At 39.0% G+C, this 18,851-nt stretch overlaps 1 protein-coding gene and 1 long non-coding RNA gene across 5 annotated transcripts; one reads left to right on the top strand and one right to left on the bottom strand.

Annotated features, from left to right (window-relative positions):
* The first annotated feature begins 2,210 nt into the window (after positions 1-2,210).
* LOC124300012 (uncharacterized) lies at positions 2,211-3,303 on the top strand. Its single transcript, XR_006907131.1, has 3 exons — positions 2,211-2,267; positions 2,464-2,726; positions 3,252-3,303. It is a non-coding gene; the product is annotated as an uncharacterized LOC124300012 (long non-coding RNA).
* A 6,870-nt stretch (positions 3,304-10,173) lies between these two features.
* Positions 10,174-17,844, bottom strand: LOC124299999 (1-acyl-sn-glycerol-3-phosphate acyltransferase alpha-like). Of its 4 annotated transcripts, XM_046753590.1 has the most exons (7): positions 17,580-17,844; positions 13,669-13,856; positions 13,377-13,510; positions 12,347-12,528; positions 11,525-11,699; positions 10,761-10,987; positions 10,174-10,672 (listed from the first exon to the last, which is right to left on the bottom strand). In XM_046753590.1, exons 2-6 carry the CDS (start codon positions 13,854-13,856, stop codon positions 10,791-10,793), a joined length of 876 nt encoding a protein of 291 aa, XP_046609546.1. In that variant the 5' UTR covers positions 17,580-17,844; the 3' UTR covers positions 10,174-10,672; positions 10,761-10,790. The 4 variants fall into 4 exon arrangements, with proteins under 4 accessions (XP_046609546.1, XP_046609543.1, XP_046609544.1 ...); XM_046753587.1 differs by having other exon boundaries at positions 10,175-10,987; positions 17,532-17,844; XM_046753588.1 differs by lacking the exon at positions 17,580-17,844 and adding an exon at positions 15,132-15,704 and having other exon boundaries at positions 10,175-10,987.
* Positions 17,845-18,851: the final 1,007 nt, after the last annotated feature.

Raw genomic sequence — 18,851 nt, 5'->3', positions numbered from 1 at the left:
CTTCAAATTTTTGAATTCAGTATACGTATTTCTAGTGTAAATCTATTTGTTTTTACGTGCTTATTCGTTTCAATTCTTGGTTAAGAATAGGTTATTACAATTCCAAATCCGATTAGTTCTATGTATGGAAATGAATTTTTTTATAAGAATATGAATCAATGGATACCATCTTTTTTTCTCTCCAAAGAATTTTCTTTTTTCAATACGAAAGAATAACCGATGAATTAATACGACGTTTCGGATTTCTTTATGTTATGTGCAATTCGAACCAATTACTAGAGTGAGTCAACTAATCGATGAATTCGTTTTCATTCGGGGTGCATCTGAGTATAAATTTATATGAATTACCGTACAAAGACACCGTATTGGATCGAATTCAAGAATCTCAATCCCTTTCAATTCTTTCCGATTGTTGAGCCAGTAATTAAAACCCACTATTTGCTAGTCCAGATGGTTAATTCTGATTCTGAACAACTTTTATCGTTGGTCATTGTAATTTCGATTCGGACAGAAGCAGGAAATGGTAAGTTAAAACGACAATAACAGAATATGATGAGTTACGTTGTTTAGCAAGAGAAAAACGAATATTGTCGTGTGACATGGTTAGTGTTTTAACCTGCATAAAGTCAGTTCAAACCAGTTTTCCTTATTTGATTTCAAATATATCTGTTTATTTCAAGCACTGCGTTTTACTTTTCATCACTTACGGTAATATGTATAAGAAAAATATTGATTTCTGGACTTTGACACAGTTTATTATACAAAGTTTACAGAAAATTTCATACAAATTGCTATACAACGTATAAAATAATGCAGTAGAATATAATTTCATAAAAAAACAGGGGAAGCGTATGTTTGATGAAGAAAAGAGAATATTAACGACAAGAGATTTTGATCTTACTTAATGATACTTTCAGTAATTATTGATTTGCAGAGCGATAAACATTATCGCGAGAAATATTATTTTTACGGTCTAATTGTTCAATAAAAATAATTACTTTTCTAGATGACTGATATTTTTTCACTACCTTCGCTAACGGTAAATATGACGTGCTTACGGGGGAAGTTCATTCGATTATTCGTTTAGTTGGAGGTAACACATTGAAATAGAATATCAAACGATTGATTTGTATTATACGAGACGAATGCCGTTGGGTTGTTTGTAACTAGGCGCCCAATCTGTTTGACTAATTACTTGTCAGGACCATTACCTGAAGAAGATAGAGAGTTGCCCCACTGGACTTTGGTGTGACAACCAAAAATGGTCGTGCGCTTGCGCCCCCCGAGATGTTCCAATGGTAGAGTTGAAAACTTATTGCAGAACATCAGAGAGTTGCCGATTTCGACATGATGCTGGCTACATTCACCTTCCGAGTAACGCAGTCTTCGCAATGGTAAGCTCAAGCCAGTACTTAGCCTGTGTGTATTTACCGACTTGTCGGCGATACAAGAAATTAATGATGAAAATGATTTTCTTTGAAAATTCGTAGCAAAACAGTAATTTAATTAAAGTATACAGTATAAGGGTACCCGAGAGAAGAATGTATACATAGATCGTGAATAATAATAGATCAGATGTAATAATAATGCTGAGACCAAATAGTATAAATGTATATGCGGTCCATGTACGATATTAATACATGTGATCCATTTGCGATCAATACGTGACGCATCCACTAAATTTTATAATTTTCCAGGAGGCAAACTAGATTATCTACACTAATCGGCTATGATATGAAAATAGCAGAATTACAGATTTCGAAAAAGGATTCTATTCGACACGCGCTCGATGTATTCCATAACATTAATATTCATAATTATTACAACTTTTCATTTGATGTCTCGATCTTGAATTTTCGTGGGCATAGAATCGAAACGCTGTTTTAGCGAGTCGCAAGTGAAGTATCTACGTTGTGCAGAGAAGCAGTCATTGTTTTTCGAAAAGTGTTCGTATGGGAAAAAATTCAGAGTAACTGCATCACGGATGCGCTAATTTTGATCGAGATGAAACAGATGTTCCGTATATGAGACAGTATTTAACGCGGTGTCCTGGTTTAGAGTCCTAAAAAGGTGATTGTCGGCGATTTATTATTTTTTTTTTTTCTTTGAAGCGGAGAGATAGAACGAAGCTTCTTGAAACTTCAAGTGTATTTTAACACACATATGAGAGGTACCAGCTAAAATTGTTTGCATCCAACTGTTGCAGAACGGACGCTGACCATCGAAGGGCGTAGCCGCTTGAGTCTGGAATCGGCAAGAGAGATAAGGTGCGTACTTCTCGTCTGAAATGTAAGAACTAAAATCATTATACATCATGTCATATCATCATACATCATACATCATACATCATCATATCATATATTATCATCATACATAGTATTAAAGTTCGAAACCAAAGTTTGGATGTTCAGAAAGTGACGTCACTCAAATTTTTTTTTCTTTTGTCGTCATCGATCTATATAGACGAAAATCAACTAGCCGATTTCCTCAGTCCGGAAACAACCGCGCAGTAGAATGGACGTATGAGAACCGCGCTCCGCAGATTTTGAGTACCGGGATCTCTACCTCCTGGACCCTGCGCTTCGGGGCCACTTTCTGGTGCAACTTGAGTTCCAGGACAAGCGCTCCGTAGTTTCTACGCTCCAGGTACGCTACCGGGTGAAACTAGACGTTCATTCAACTCGAATCTGAGACCAAAAACTTTTGACTCCAAGATCGAAGAAAAAGTAAGGCTAACTTCCTGCTTCCCACGTTTCTATGTTCCTGCTTTCATCGCTTTATTCTGCTTTTTTTGTGTTTTTTTTTTTTTCTTTCCTTTTTCTCTTTTTTTCTGACATTGTCTTCGCCGTCTATGTGTCTTCTAATTCTCTGTTCTGATTTTTTGTATTCCTAGAACTTAAATAGAAATATAGAACTAGGCTAAGGTTTTGGACTCAAGACTTTGTTTATTTTTAAGTTTGTAATAATCGTTCCTAATATTGTCATGGGAAAAATGAATGAATAAACCATTGAACCATTACACCCCTTTGTATTTTTGGCAAAAACTTCTGGGATTTTGAAAAGTGCCAGAATAAATTGGTTTATGCACTATTCCGACGTAATTTTGCGGGAGAAATCGATTGTGCGCAGTTCCAATTCGCTGCGATCAACGCATCGAAAGTTACAGCCAAAAACAACACCTGTGATTATATGAATCCTTACGTAATGCTTTTGATGTGTTCTTATACTGAAAATATTTATTGCTACTCCAGGTACAACCCGAGGTGGTTGTCGGTGGTTGTTCGAGGTGGTTGGCGATTGTTGGAGGTGGTCGGAGGTGGACGAGGAGGAGGACGAACTGAACTGAGTCTCAAAGCCCTGTTGACATAAAAGCAGCTATTCGATAGAAATTATAGTTTATAGTTTACACAGCCCATTGCATGATATTTCATTATAAATACATATGTTTCAATGTATTTAGGAATAATTTATCAAATATACAGAGGTCATGTGCAAATAATAAATGGATTGATTCGACCGCAGTTTGATGTATTCATTGGAGCTTTAACAATAAATTTAAGCTTTGTTACTTCTTTTATTTTATTATGGATAATCAAAAACATTTCCGACTATTCGTGCTGTGGAAGCATGGGGATTAAACCAAATGTAGCAAAAGATTAGAAACAGTGTATGTAGAGTATGGGTATTTTTCTAATAATGCAAATAGAATAGAATACCACGCCTTGCGAATTAGCTTTCCAGACAGAGATGAATGATGAATTTTAAGGACTGCATTATCGTTGTTGAATACTTTATGGCTCATGGGAGAAGAAAATCTGTGACGATGAAATTGATGCACCGAATCATCGTCGACTTTAACTTTTGAAATGTCCTACCATTTTCGAACGCCTCCTACCTCCCCCTGCCACCTCCCACCATCAATGGCCACTTTCGACCATCCCCTATCACCTTCTGCCAGCGCCGACCACCTCCTACCATTTCCAAACACCTCCAACCATCCTATTTACCTGTATTACTAGATTAGCTATGATATGAAAAGAGAAGAATTATTCATTTCGAAATGGGATTCTATTCGACGCGCGCTCGATGTATTCCATAACATTAGTATTCATAATTATTCCAACAACTTTTCATTTGCTCTCTCGATCTTGAATTTTCATAGGCATAGAATCGAAACGTTGTTTTAGCTGGTCGCAAGTGAAGTATCTGCGTTGGGTAGAGGAGCAGAATTGTTTTTCGAAAAGTATTCGGATGGAAAAAAATTCAGAGTAACTGTAATACATCACGGATGCGCTAATTTTGAACGAGATGAAATGGATGCTTCGTATATGAGACGGTATTTAACGCTGCGTAGTGATTTAAAGACCTAGAAAGGTGATAGGGAGAGAAAGAACGACGCTTCTTAACACTTAAAGTGTATTTTAACACACATTTGAAGGATACGAGCGAAATTTTTCATCATCCAACTGTCGCAGAACAGCAGCGTTATTAGCCGACCCGTTCACTGAAGAATATATCTTCAGTCAACGGCTGACCATCGAAGGGCCTGGCCGCTTGAGTCTGAAATCGGCAGGAGAGATGAAGTGCGTATTTCTTGTATGAAACGTGAAAGCTAAAAGCATTATACATCATATCATATCATCATACATCATACATCATACATCATACATCGTACATCATACATCATCATACATAGTATCAAAGTTCGAAACCATAGTTTGGATGTCGGATTTTCAGAAAGTAACGTCACCAATTCAAAATCAGCCAGCCGAATTCCTCAGTCGGGAAACAACCGCGCAGTAGAGCGGACGGATGAGAGTCGCGCTCCGCAAATTTCGAGTACGGGGTTCTCAACCTCCCAGATCCTCCGCTTCGGGTCCGCTACGCGGTGAAACTCGACTTCCAGGATAAGCGCTCCGTGGTTCCTGGTTCATGTTTGCAATAAATTATTTCAATTCGTTTTTCGCGCAACCCCAAATTCGGTAGCTGTCAGTCCGCTGATAAAATTTCTCGACTTCCAGGATAAGCGCTCCGTGGTTCGTCGTTCATGTTTACAATAAATTATTTCAATTCATTTTTCGCGCAACCCCAAATTCGGTAGCTGTCAGTCCGCTAATAAAATTTCTCGACTTCCAGGATAAGCGCTCCGTGGTTCCTGGTTCATGTTTGCAATAAATTATTTCAATTCGTTTTTCGCGCAACCCCAAATTCGGTAGCTGTCAGTCCGCTAATGAAATTTCTCGACTTCCAGGATAAGCGCTCCGTGGTTCCTGGTTCATGTTTGCAATAAATTATTTCAATTCGTTTTTCGCGCAAACCCAAATTCGGTAGCTGTCAGTCCGCTAATGAAATTTCTCGACTTCCAGGATAAGCGCTCCGTGGTTCCTGGTTCATGTTTGCAATAAATTATTTCAATTCGTTTTTCGCGCAAGCCCCAATTCAGTAGCTGTCGGTGCGCTAATAAAATTTCTATAACTTTACAATCTTCTCATAGTCTTTTTGGTAAAATATGTCGATAAAAAAATTATATCAAACCTCACACATTATTTTGGATTTGTTCTCACGCTGAAAATATTTATTAGTATTCGAGGCATAACTCGAGGTGGTTGAAGGTGGTCGGAGGTGGACGAGGAGGAGGACGAGGAGGACAAGGATTTGTGCTGGGTGAGTAAAACACTTTTATAATATTTGATGGCAATTGTAATTATATTTCATCTGAAATATTACAAACTTGTCACGTTTACGATAAATTATTTCAATTCATTTTTCGTGCAAGCACATATTCAGTAGCTATGAATAATCTTATACAATTTATTATATCATTAATTAATTAATTGATATTCTTATAATATTTAATAGCAATTGTAATTATATTTCATCTGAAATATTACAAACTTGTCACGTTTACAATAAATTATTTCAATTCATTTTTCGTGCAAGCACATATTCAGTAGCTATGAATAATCTTATACAATTTATTACATTATTAATTAACTGATTAATTACATTAATCTTTACACAATATTTTTGATGTGTTCCTATACTAAAAATATTCATTACTTTTCCAGGTATTACCCGAAGTGGCCGGAGCTGGACGAGGAGGAGGACCAGGTGGACGAGGAGTAGGACGAGGTGGACGAGGAGGAGGACAAGGTGGACGAGGAGTCGGCGGGGTGGGTCGTGGGAGAGGACCTCTCCTCTCCTCAGAGGAGGGGAGGGGGAGGGGAAGGGAAGGGGGAGAGGTGGGCGGGAAGGGGGAAGGGTTGGGAAGGGAAGGGAAGGGTAGGGTGGCGGGGCAGGGCGGGAGGGGGGAGGGGGGAGGGGGGAGGGCGGGCGGGTGGGAGGGAGGGAGGGAGGGAGGGAGGGCAGGCGCGGGAGGGGGGGGGGGTGTACTGCTCTGTCAACTCTAACGGGCTCGCATCGACATCCGTCCTCCACTCTCTCCCTCCCTCCCTCCCTCCCTCCCTCCCTCCCTCCCTCCCTCCCTCCCACCCTCCCGCCCGCCCTCCCCCCTCCCCCCTCCTGCCCCGTCCCGCCACCCTACCCTTCCCTTCCCTTCCCAACCCTTCCCCCTTCCCGCCCACCTCTCCCCCTTCCCTTCCCCTCCCCCTCCCCTCCTCTGAGGAGAGGAGAGGTCCTCTCCCACGACCCACCCCGCCGACTCCTCGTCCACCTCGTCCACCTCGTCCTACTCCTCGTCCACCTGGTCCTCCTCCTCGTCCAGCTCGTCCTCCTCCTCGTCCACCTCCGGCCACCTCGGGTAATACCTGGAATAGTAATGAATATTTTTAGTATAAGAACACATCAAAAATATTGTGTAAGGATTAATGTAATTAATCAATTAATTGATAATGTAATAAACTGTATAAGATTATTCATAGCTACTGAATATGTGCTTGCACGAAAAATGAATTGAAATAATTTATTGTAAACGTGACAAGTTTGTAATATTTCAGATGAAATATAATTACAATTGCCATCAAATATTATAAAAGTGTTTTACTCACCCAGCACAAATCCTCGTCCTCCTCGTCCTCCTCCTCGTCCACCTCCGACCACCTTCAACCACCTCGAGTTATGCCTCGAATACTAATAAATATTTTCAGCGTGAGAACAAATCAAAAATAATGTGTAAGGTTTGATATAATTTTTTTATCGACATATTTTACCAAAAAGATTATGAGAAGATTGTAAAGTTACAGAAATTTTATTAGCGCACCGACAGCTACTGAATTTGGGCTTGCGCGAAAAACGAATTGAAATATTTTATTGTAAACATGAACGACGAACCACGGAGCGCTTATCCTGGAAGTCGAGAAATTTTATCAGCGGACTGACAGCTACCGAATTTGGGGTTGCGCGAAAAACGAATTGAAATAATTTATTGTAAACATGAACCAGGAACCACGGAGCGCTTCTCCTGGAAGTCGAGAAATTTTATCAGCGGACTGACAGCTACCGAATTTGAGGTTGCGCGAAAAACGAATTGAAATAATTTATTGCAAACATGAACCAGGAACCACGGAGCGCTTATCCTGGAAGTCGAGAAATTTTATCAGCGGACTGACAGCTACCGAATTTGGGGTTGCGCGAAAAACGAATTGAAATAATTTATTGCAAACATGAACCAGGAACCACGGAGCGCTTATCCTGGAAGTCGAGAAATTTTATCAGCGGACTGACAGCTACCGAATTTGGGGTTGCGCGAAAAACGAATTGAAATAATTTATTGCAAACATGAACCAGGAACCACGGAGCGCTTATCCTGGAAGTCGAGAAATTTTATCAGCGGACTGACAGCTACCGAATTTGGGGTTGCGCGAAAAACGAATTGAAATAATTTATTGCAAACATGAACCAGGAACCACGGAGCGCTTATCCTGGAAGTCGAGAAATTTTATCAGCGGACTGACAGCTACCGAATTTGGGGTTGCGCGAAAAACGAATTGAAATAATTTATTGCAAACATGAACCAGGAACCACGGAGCGCTTATCCTGGAAGTCGAGAAATTTTATCAGCGGACTGACAGCTACCGAATTTGGGGTTGCGCGAAAACGAATTGAAATAATTTATTGCAAACATGAACCAGGAACCACGGAGCGCTTATCCTGGAAGTCGAGAAATTTTATCAGCGGACTGACAGCTACCGAATTTGGGGTTGCGCGAAAAACGAATTGAAATAATTTATTGCAAACATGAACCAGGAACCACGGAGCGCTTATCCTGGAAGTCGAGAAATTTTATCAGCGGACTGACAGCTACCGAATTTGGGGTTGCGCGAAAAACGAATTGAAATAATTTATTGCAAACATGAACCAGGAACCACGGAGCGCTTATCCTGGAAGTCGAGAAATTTTATCAGCGGACTGACAGCTACCGAATTTGGGGTTGCGCGAAAAACGAATTGAAATAATTTATTGCAAACATGAACCAGGAACCACGGAGCGCTTATCCTGGAAGTCGAGAAATTTTATCAGCGGACTGACAGCTACCGAATTTGGGGTTGCGCGAAAAACGAATTGAAATAATTTATTGCAAACATGAACCAGGAACCACGGAGCGCTTATCCTGGAAGTCGAGAAATTTTATCAGCGGACTGACAGCTACCGAATTTGGGGTTGCGCGAAAAACGAATTGAAATAATTTATTGCAAACATGAACCAGGAACCACGGAGCGCTTATCCTGGAAGTCGAGAAATTTTATCAGCGGACTGACAGCTACCGAATTTGGGGTTGCGCGAAAAACGAATTGAAATAATTTATTGCAAACATGAACCAGGAACCACGGAGCGCTTATCCTGGAAGTCGAGTTTCACCGCGTAGCGGACCCGAAGCGGAGGATCTGGGAGGTTGAGAACCCGGTACTCGAAATTTGCGGAGCGCGACTCTCATCCGTCCGCTCTACTGCGCGGTTGTTTCCCGACTGAGGAATTCGGCTGGCTGATTTTGAATTGGTGACGTCACTTTCTGAAAATCCGACATCCAAACTATGGTTTCGAACTTTGATACTATGTATGATGATGTATGATGTACGATGTATGATGTATGATGTATGATGTATGATGATAAGATATGATGTATAATGCTTTTAGTTTTCACGTTTCATACAAGAAATACACACTTCATCTCTCCTGCCGATTTCAGACTCAAGCGGCCAGGCCCTTCGATGGTCAGCCGTTGACTGAAGATATATTCTTCAGTGAACGGGTCGGCTAATAACGCTGCTGTTCTGCGACAGTTGGATGATGAAAAATTTCGCTCGTATCCTTCAAATGTGTGTTAAAATACACTTTAAGTGTTAAGAAGCGTCGTTCTTTCTCTCCCTATCACCTTTCTAGGTCTTTAAATCACTACGCAGCGTTAAATACCGTCTCATATACGAAGCATCCATTTCATCTCGTTCAAAATTAGCGCATCCGTGATGTATTATAGTTACTCTGAATTTTTTTCCATCCGAATACTTTTCGAAAAACAATTCTGCTCCTCTACCCAACGCAGATACTTCACTTGCGACCAGCTAAAACAACGTTTCGATTCTATGCCTACGAAAATTCAAGATCGAGAGAGCAAATGAAAAGTTGTAATAATTATGAATATTAATGTTATAGAATACAAGGTGCAGCAGGGGGACGAGGAGGACGAAGGTGGTCGGAGTCGGCAGGGGGTGGCTGACGGTGGTTGGCGGTGGACGCGGTTACGCGTCTACTCACGGGGATGATCGAGCTGATCGACATTTCTAAGTCGCAGTCGACAAGTAATCTTACGTACCCACTTTGTACCGACTCAATCTCAAGCTTCCATACTGACACTACTTTGGCTGCTACGAATGTCGGTGCGAGACCGTTAGGTAGAGTCGATAGACAGAACCCTCCTACGCACCCAGGTTCACCTGGGCCCACTCGCCCGCCGAAAACTGGTCACAAAAATTTACCCAGGGGTGTCCGTCTTCATATTCTTCAACCAACGTCAAGACTCACCGAGTCTTAAGTCGTGTTGCCTTTAGTCAGGCGTTATAACGAGGCTGATAGAGAAATTGTGTAAAATTAATTACAAATTATTCAAGTCACTCAGATTTATCTTTAGCTATTCCTAAATTATAAACGGGATTCAATTTGATGCAGATTTTTTATGCTTAAATCGACAAGCCTTGTAGACAATAAATGCTCTTTGGATAACTCTATATTTATCACTTTACTTTTTAACACTTTAATTTACAATATTTCAGGTAATATATGTAAACCGAACTTCAAATGCACGTATACTGTTGGTACAGAAAATGCCTGCCGTAGATATTCACAAGGCAGCATATCGTTCACATTCTTTGTACACACCTAAGATTTGCAGTTGGGTTGCGAAAAATTATTAGTTTAAATAATAATTTGTAAATTTCTAATGTTTATTACTTATGTATCATTAAATGACAAATGTCGCATCCACTACATGTGCATAAAATATGTTACTTGTTACAAATATAATGAAAATTGCTGGCACATTATACGTAAAATACAAATAAGATATCGATGATATTAACGAATTGTTTACTTTGTCGAATCGACTGTGATTCTCCTTTCACAATTGATATTTTGGTAGAATAATTATAGCTTCACATCGCAGCTAATTGGCCTACTAATTCACTAAAAATTGATCAGTCTTCGGTATCCTGATAGATTTCTGTAAAGTAACGAACAGCATATACTACGCTGATATTGGATCGCAACAATATATGATTACCAGTAATTAATCATCTTCGAATGATTACATGATTAACATGAAGGCAACGATTTGCTCATCAACTCATTTCAGTCTTAGGGATTTCTATCCCTTGGAGTCCAGGATAATCTGGTGGCAATGGTGCAAGGACTTCTTTCGTCAACTCCTTCAGAGCTTCTCGCATCATTTTTTGCGTCCTTTCCATCAGATCATCGACGTCTTTCAATCCCAGACCTTCTGTAGGTACAGGCTTTAAAGTTTGAACAATCACTTTACCTGCAATGAATTCATGAAGCAGGTATTATTAGTACTTATGTAACATACATTGGTTTCTATTTTTTCATATTTTTTGAAGCTATGCTGGGTGTCAGGTTGACACTTTATATTGCGAAAATTAGCTAACCAAAAATCGATACTTCTTATTAACCTTATTATTCTTAAGGAAGTTTTCTGAATAAGTCATCATAGAGTGAAATCGAACGAATATGATAGATTTTAACGATTTTGTAGTGACTTGAAACGATGTAGCGATATCGATGTTTTTTTTTTTTGTAATCTCGGTATTTTAGACTTTGGTATTTGAAAGCACTTTTCGTATAAACTTGCGAATGCAATAATATGATAAATACGCAAGGTAAAATTATTGTGCAATAAGATTAGTAAAAACATATCAGTTTTCAGCTGGACAATTATACCTGAACTGTAGGATTCAAAGTTCTCGTAACTTATTTATGACGAACAAGTCAATACCATCTCGGTGGGTGAAATTCATTTCTTCAAATCACAAACGAAAACTAATGTATTTGCCCTTACCTCTGCCGAAGTAGTGATTTCTATGATTAATGAAGTAGTACGGCGAGTAGACTATTGGAAGAAGCGGAACTTGATTCTCGATTGCAATTCTAAAGGCGCCCTTCTTAAAGGGCAGCATACCCTTCGCAATAATGTTGTTATTTCGCGTACCCTCAGGAAATATCCACATCTTGACCTGCAACAGTACTCGTGGTCAATCGCGGAATCTGACCAGAAAAAATATCCTCAATGTTTTGTACGAATATTTACTTTTTAATTACCAGAAGAAAATGAAACGGAATGACTCACTCCCTACGGTATAATATCGTATAAGAAGCATAACGTAATTAGTTCGACATTAGTGACAGTTTTATAATGAATCAAAATATTATCACCAGTGTTGGGGATAAGATATTGATACTGCAATAATCACTGTAACCACACACAGGCACGTTCACAGTAATGAAGAAAATAATTTGTGTACCGATTTGCAAACGACACTGTCAATTAAGTTATCAAACGCCATACTTTGTACCTTGAGCTTTTTTAGCAAAATTTTATTGCAAACGGTATGGCCAAATATAAATCATTCTATGACAAATATTTAAAACGAAACGAACTTAAGCCAGCAATAAAATTGTACAAGACACGGGGACGTAGCGTACATGAGTCAGAGTGCAATTTATAAAAATGAACAGATTTATCAACGTACAGTCCCACCCACGAGTCATTGAGATCTGGCATGACCTTGGTGACTTATTGTTGGAATTATTCGAGTGTAGAAAAGTTTGACGAGGGCGTTTCATTTTTATTCATAACGCAAACAGCTTTTTTCGTTCTTACCTTGCGAGTGTTGACAAGTTTACTCGTTTCATTGAGAGTCGCTACAGCTTTCCCCGGCGTTCGCTTATCAATGAAAACGACCCCGGCCAGCCAAGCCGCCAAGCCGAAGGGCCAGGCATAAAAAATCGCTTGCTTTGCCACAGGTGCACATTTTCCCATTACTTGCCAGATGTTGAACATTCCTTTGAAAGATAAATAAGTTAGCCGTGTAAAGAAACGATATAATAGAAGTATAAATTGAAGATGGAAAACTAATCGCGGAGATTATTAATATCGAAGCACTCTGTGTAATTTTTTGTATGATGAAAACACTTGAACTTGTTCAAGATTTATAGCGACAATGCCAGAATTAGGATGAAAACTTTCGAGGATTCCAGTGCATCTTGCATTCGGGGAATGCACGGACTGTACGTATTGTACGTAAGGATAAAACTCCGGAAGTGTGAAAATGAAAGAACAACGCCATAATTCAACAGCCAGCTGCACAGAGATTCGGGTATCACAGCGCTGCCAAGTATAATAAATTGCGAAATCACTTGATACATTTAGACAAACCCAGGGCTTAATTTTGCGTAGGTGGATTTACCATCTCAATGGTTATAAATTATTAAACCGAATTGAGGATGTTACAGTTCTTACTGAAGAACCATCGGTGCGATTTTGGAACTCGCCCTATATCTCTCTAGCTGAATTTGATTCTTGCGCAGGTTGATTTACCATCTCTGGATGGTTATGATAATCGAAAAAAAAATGGTAATTGTTGGTTTTAATTAGGATAATTCCGGATGAGATGGCGCTAGGTAAGAGATGGCTCATAGTACAGTTTCTCAAGTACTTTACTCTGTTGGACTATACCATGTGTCATTTCTTATCTATCGCCATTTCATCCAAAATTTCCCTACATGTAACAAAGAATTGAAAAATTTGAATAACCTTGTAGGGTTTTTTCTAACTAAATGCGTAACATTTTATGCCATGAAAAAACTTGCACGTAGCAATTTTTCCTAGACGTGAATATTTGGATACCTACCAAGAATGTCGAGTGTGCTTTGATGATTGGCGACTACGACGCATCCCCGCTCTACACTCAATTCAGCCGCACCACGAAGTTCCCACTGAATACCCAAGATTTTGGTAACTTGCTTGAGCAGTGCTGACAGATCCCTGCAAAAGAGATTAATAAGTTTACACTCGTCAGCGCCGGTATGTTATTATTGGTTGCATTGTATTCGTAACATATTCGAAATGAAACGACATAAAAATTGAAATTTCAAGACCATTTCTTCAAACGATTTTCATTCACATTAGGCGTATCAACTTACCGGCAATTCCTGACATCTTTAGGTCTGAGCATGATGTAAGGTATGCCCATCACGGCGATGGTAGAGGAGACTATGTAGTACAAAAGGAACCTGGCGTGAAAACGAACCACGTCATGGCTGTCCGATGTCAGAATTAAAGCTACCAGCAGGAAAATGATGGCCAAAAAATAGAGCAGCCAAGTAGTCATCTGAAACAAAAATTAAAACATCAGAATAATTGATTCGGATGACGTCGGCTCCGAAGAAGATTACTGCTAACGTGTCGTTTCTTCGTTAAAAATCCATCTCTACTCGGGTGAGGATAACTTATCTCGCAAATTCGCAGTGGGCAAATATTTTCTATAACTACAGGATTAGCAGTGTGGATAAATAGAATCGTGATTACTTCCTTCCTGCGTTAGTATTTAAAATATTTAAAACAGTCTGACATTTTACCACACCAGCGGTAGGCTACTTACATTTCGCAAGTAATCGGGTTACAGTTAGCTGTCGATTTTGGCAGCTTAAATATCCGCGATAATAGGCTTTGGTTCTATTTAATTATGTCTGTTTACATGTGGGTGACACTTTAATCTCTGTATCTCTACACTGTCTGGAACACTGATCAATGACCCAGAAAACAAAAGATAATCACACTGCACCATGTGTACTCGTGGAAATCCAGATTCAACGTCTTTGGAGAGGGTACAGAGGAAAGTAAATGAATTACGTTTCAATTTTAGAATATAGCTTCAATTGAATGGACGGAATCAATTTATAGCATAATTATTATATAGATTTATGTACTCCTTAGAAAATTCATGCTCAGAAGTATATTTCCACAAAGACACTGCAGATTTTTAAGTCAATTTGGTTGTAAAAGTGAATTCTATAATAACACGGCGGCTAGTTTAAAGCCAAATAATTCATTACGGGTTACATTGATTGAATTTATAACATACGTTATACGTATCATGTTGTTTGTGATAATTTTTTTTTCCTTCATTCCACATCGATTGTTACACATCATAAACGTACTAAAGATGTTCCGCATACTCGAGGCTAGCCAAAGTTTCCGAAAATATACGTAATAAATAAATGTTTGGTGAAACAGTTGGTCTGATAACGTCTGTGCCAGCAGAACATTGAAATAACAGACAGAATTTAAATATTTATTTAGTGTGTAGATAAGCCGAACCGTATACACGTATATATATTATGTATACATGTGTATATATATAAAACTCATATACGTATATCTCATACGTGTGTAGAGTACGCTTAAAATATTAATATTCCTCTTTGTCCGGATAAAAAGTTTTCTTTCAACGTGTACTTGATTCATTTTATTCCATCAATTTACTTCTCTGTTTCAAGCATGTGATTAATATGACGATATTTTTGTAACTACATAAATACCTTTAAATATAATATTTTCAATATTCTACAAATATCAGACGAGCACAGAAGCAGCACAAACTCACCCTTGACTTGATACGGATCTTCCAACAAATGAAATTCTATTGATTCGTATAGTCGGCGGTTTTTTCGAAGATACGTTTTCCCACCAAACATAGCCTGGGCAAGCGGTCGAGCGACTGAAGTGTTTTCAAATGGACGATGAATGCTACTCTTATCTAGGCAACGAGAACTTTGCTCGCATAGACAAATATCGATCGCTCGAAAGTGATTTTTCATCAAGTTAGAACGACTTATGTACGTATGTCTGAACTGAATCGTATAAAATTTGGATACATTAGGCACCAAACGTTATTGTAGTTGAGTAATTACAGATTTTTTTTTTTTTTACTCTTTCAAGTCACCGAATAAATCGTTTCGACGATGTAAATGTTAGTTTGTCACAGTACGGGGCTGTTTCTGAAATTGTTCAACGAAGAAGGGTCTGCCACCGCGTATCTGCACCATCATTTCGCAGACTCCTACAGACGACGAGGTATTCGAGCGCCTCTCGTGCCCGTGATTCATCCTTGACCTTGGGAATTCCATGACGCCTACGCACATTCGGATGCATTGTTTCCGTCTAGACGCGCGAAGCCGCCTGCGCCGTTAAGTGTATCTATAGAGTTCACTGTCCCGATCTAAGTAAGCAAAGAAGATGCTGGCCGTCCGTCCGACAAATCGATCATCGATTGGAAATTGAGCCTGAAATTTTCACTCGATAAAAGAAACGTACGCAAAAAATCCTCCTGAATAAACATCCATTGCACTGATTGTGAGACCTACCGACCTGCAGAATTCAACCAAATAGCGCTCAGGCTTGAAGGATTCTTTTAACGGCACGTAATTCGTCAGTAATACACAATGGGTGAGTAATTTGTTCTAGATTCTCATTGGATATTCTACAAATTCCGAAATCATTTTCCGCGCGGACACAATGTGCGTAAGATATTGAACAACGCATTAATGTACAGCCTTGATAAGACACTTGTTTTTCAGAAGTGTGGCGCACACGCCTATCAACTTCCCCACTTTACAACTTAAGTATGCACGGTTATCAATTACTGCAATCAAACCTCTCACATGCTCTAACTAACACGAAGTCGCGTCTGCCACCTGCCGTGAACGACTGAAATAGCGTCAAATGGCGAAACGATGCGAGTCTTAAATAAATTAGTAAACAGACTCGTTAGTTCCATTGGAATTATGTTAACGACCAGACTCTCATTAGGAAAAGTCACGCGTATGCACGCATATCCACGTTCCACACATTTTCAATGATTAAAAACTTAATGAACCTCAGGCAGGTGTGACCGACACATTGAAAATAATATTGTTTACCGAAGATCGTTTTGCTCTACTTTTGATTAATCCAATGACTGTATAACGATATGAGATAATCGAAGATTGGGATCAAGCGGATTAGCGTCAGGTTAAATTTGATCGCGCTACCCGGACGTCGGCCCTTTTTTCTGGAATACCGATTAAACATTGTAAAATATTATTTCTAGTCATATACCGCTCACGTCCCATGCAGCTGTCCTCGAGAGCTTTGTTCTCACATCTTGCACAAAGTCCCTATAAAGTTAATGACAAAAATAGCTGGCACGATCGGTAACCATAAAAGCTGCGACGCAAGGATATTTGCAAATTGCTCAACACGTCAGGAGTTTTTAACTCGGGTAAGCAAGATAACTGGTAAGTTTACGGAAATGGCAATGAGGAGCACATGCTCGATTTACAAGCACCGTTATTATATACTTAATATAGTTACGCGTGTTTTTATAGTCAACGATAACCCAAGAAGATATGATAATATTTGTCTATTTTAAAAATAACGGGCCGATGATCACGATACGATATGATACAACTAGTTCCTAGGAAGACGTAGAATCGGTTTTAGCAATTCAGCATGCTTGCAGAAATTTTACAACTGAAAAAACGTGCAATTAATTCACCGACGAACTTGCTATTGAACCGTAATAAACATGTACGATTACAGAAGCTGGCAGTTAGGTGGTTGGTAAAAAGAAACAACCGCTGACTCAATCTATGATGAAAATACAACATTTTCTTCTATCTCTTATTTAAAGTGACTTTTGCAAAACCACGAATCAAGTTAAAAGTTTTAGCCCCGCTTGATAATCTTGTACATATACTATAATGTTAAAATTACACGGTGATTGTTGTAAGAAATTGAAAGGTTACCGTGTATTTCGAAGTTGGTACGTATTCGCATTCGTTGTGCCATATTTGCTCTCGTAAATGTAAATACACATTCCAACTTACAGGTGTACGTATAACATTCATACCGTTTGTAAAACGATTACAGAATATTAATTACATATAAATACCGCACAACAGCACAGAAGCTTAATTGTTAGAGGAAAAGAATCCAAGTTAACTGTAAGTTTATATTCACATACCGAGATGCCACAAGTATTAGAAGAACCAAATTTGGATGAGCAATTCACCTTGGATGTTAACTGTCGACTAAGGTACCATGAACTGCGTTTCAGTGATCATCAGATTTCTATAAACGCCTTCAGGTATTTCATGAATAATTGTGACAAATATGAGTCCGATATTACTTCGATAAAAATTGATAAACAGAAGGATTTTCAAGTAACCGACTAATTGCAAATATTTTGGCACAGCTGATTCCATTCGCAGTTCCGAATGCTGTTGGCTTACGAGCTCTGCGCGCGCGACGCATTCACCGGGCCAAGTTGAGCCTCCGACTGACAAAGCCCTTTATACAGTGGTGACGGCTACCCGAGAAATTCAACGGTTGAACATCACAGCTGGTAGGCCGGTTTCACGTGTGTGCGTTTCTGCTAGGGTGGGTGGGAGTGTTTTTGTCCTTCTCTATTTTGCTCTCTCCATCCCAAGATAACGATAAGCTTCCAGGCTAGTACGATTATCGTAGGCGCGGATTGGACAACAATTGGACTAAGCGTGTGTTGTGCCGTCTTACGATCGGAAATACGAGCCCGGATGGTGTGTGTGTGTGTGTGTGTGTGTTACTACGATACGGATCAGTTATCTATTCCGGCTTATTTACTTCTAGGATTCGAAAAGGTGAGCGTGTCCCGCTGCTTATAAGAGTAACAACACAGGCGAACGAAAAAATATTTATTTTACTTCAAGTTTATATTTAAATAGATAAATTTTGATTCCATACATCTAATAATGACCAAAATCTTCGTGTAATACTTATAAAGTTTGCTTTTGTGTTTCGACGTTGATAAATAACACCGGTGCAACACGAGTTTTGATTCAGCATTCTAGATGTCAAGCTTTGTTTTCTTCCACGTAACTAATAGAAGAAAAAATAGGTTTATTAGATAACGTTCGCTTTTGTAAATTTTAAGAAAAATTACCTATTTTCTCAAACAAACATTGTAAATAAGAATTAAAGAAACTTCGGATTCGCATTTGAATTTTTTAATAAAAGTGATTTAAATGCGAAGCTCAAGTTTGCTTAGTCGTTATTTACAATAAATGTTTGAGAAAATAGGTGATTTTTCTTAAAATCCGAAATATCGTTCTGTTTTCTACGAAAGCAAACTTTGTCTAATAAAACTATTTTTTCTTTCATTAGTTAGGTGAAAAAAATCAAAATTCGACGTACATAACTCAGACTCAAAATACGTGTTGACCGGTATAATAACGATAGCTGAATAACTTGGGAAATTTCCAGTACTTCTGAAATAAAACCTGTAGTCTAAAACTTTAGACTGTCG

Source organism: Neodiprion virginianus, chromosome 3 (assembly GCF_021901495.1).
Source record: "Neodiprion virginianus isolate iyNeoVirg1 chromosome 3, iyNeoVirg1.1, whole genome shotgun sequence".
In the NCBI taxonomy this organism is placed as follows: Eukaryota; Metazoa; Arthropoda; class Insecta; order Hymenoptera; family Diprionidae; genus Neodiprion; species Neodiprion virginianus.
Note: the sequence above shows the minus strand (reverse complement) of the source record. Positions and strands in the feature narration are given on the sequence as shown.

Excerpts from the sequence above, each read along its gene's own strand:
- LOC124299999 (XM_046753590.1), bottom strand. The coding sequence starts at position 13,856 with ATGACTACTTGGCTGCTCTATTTTTTGGCCATCATTTTCCTGCTGGTA. Across the intron at positions 13,511-13,668 it reads AAAGATGTCAGGAATTGCCG|GGATCTGTCAGCACTGCTCA; the intron begins GTAAGTTGATAC and ends TCTCTTTTGCAG. Across the intron at positions 12,529-13,376 it reads AAGCACACTCGACATTCTTG|GAATGTTCAACATCTGGCAA; the intron begins GTAGGTATCCAA and ends TATCTTTCAAAG.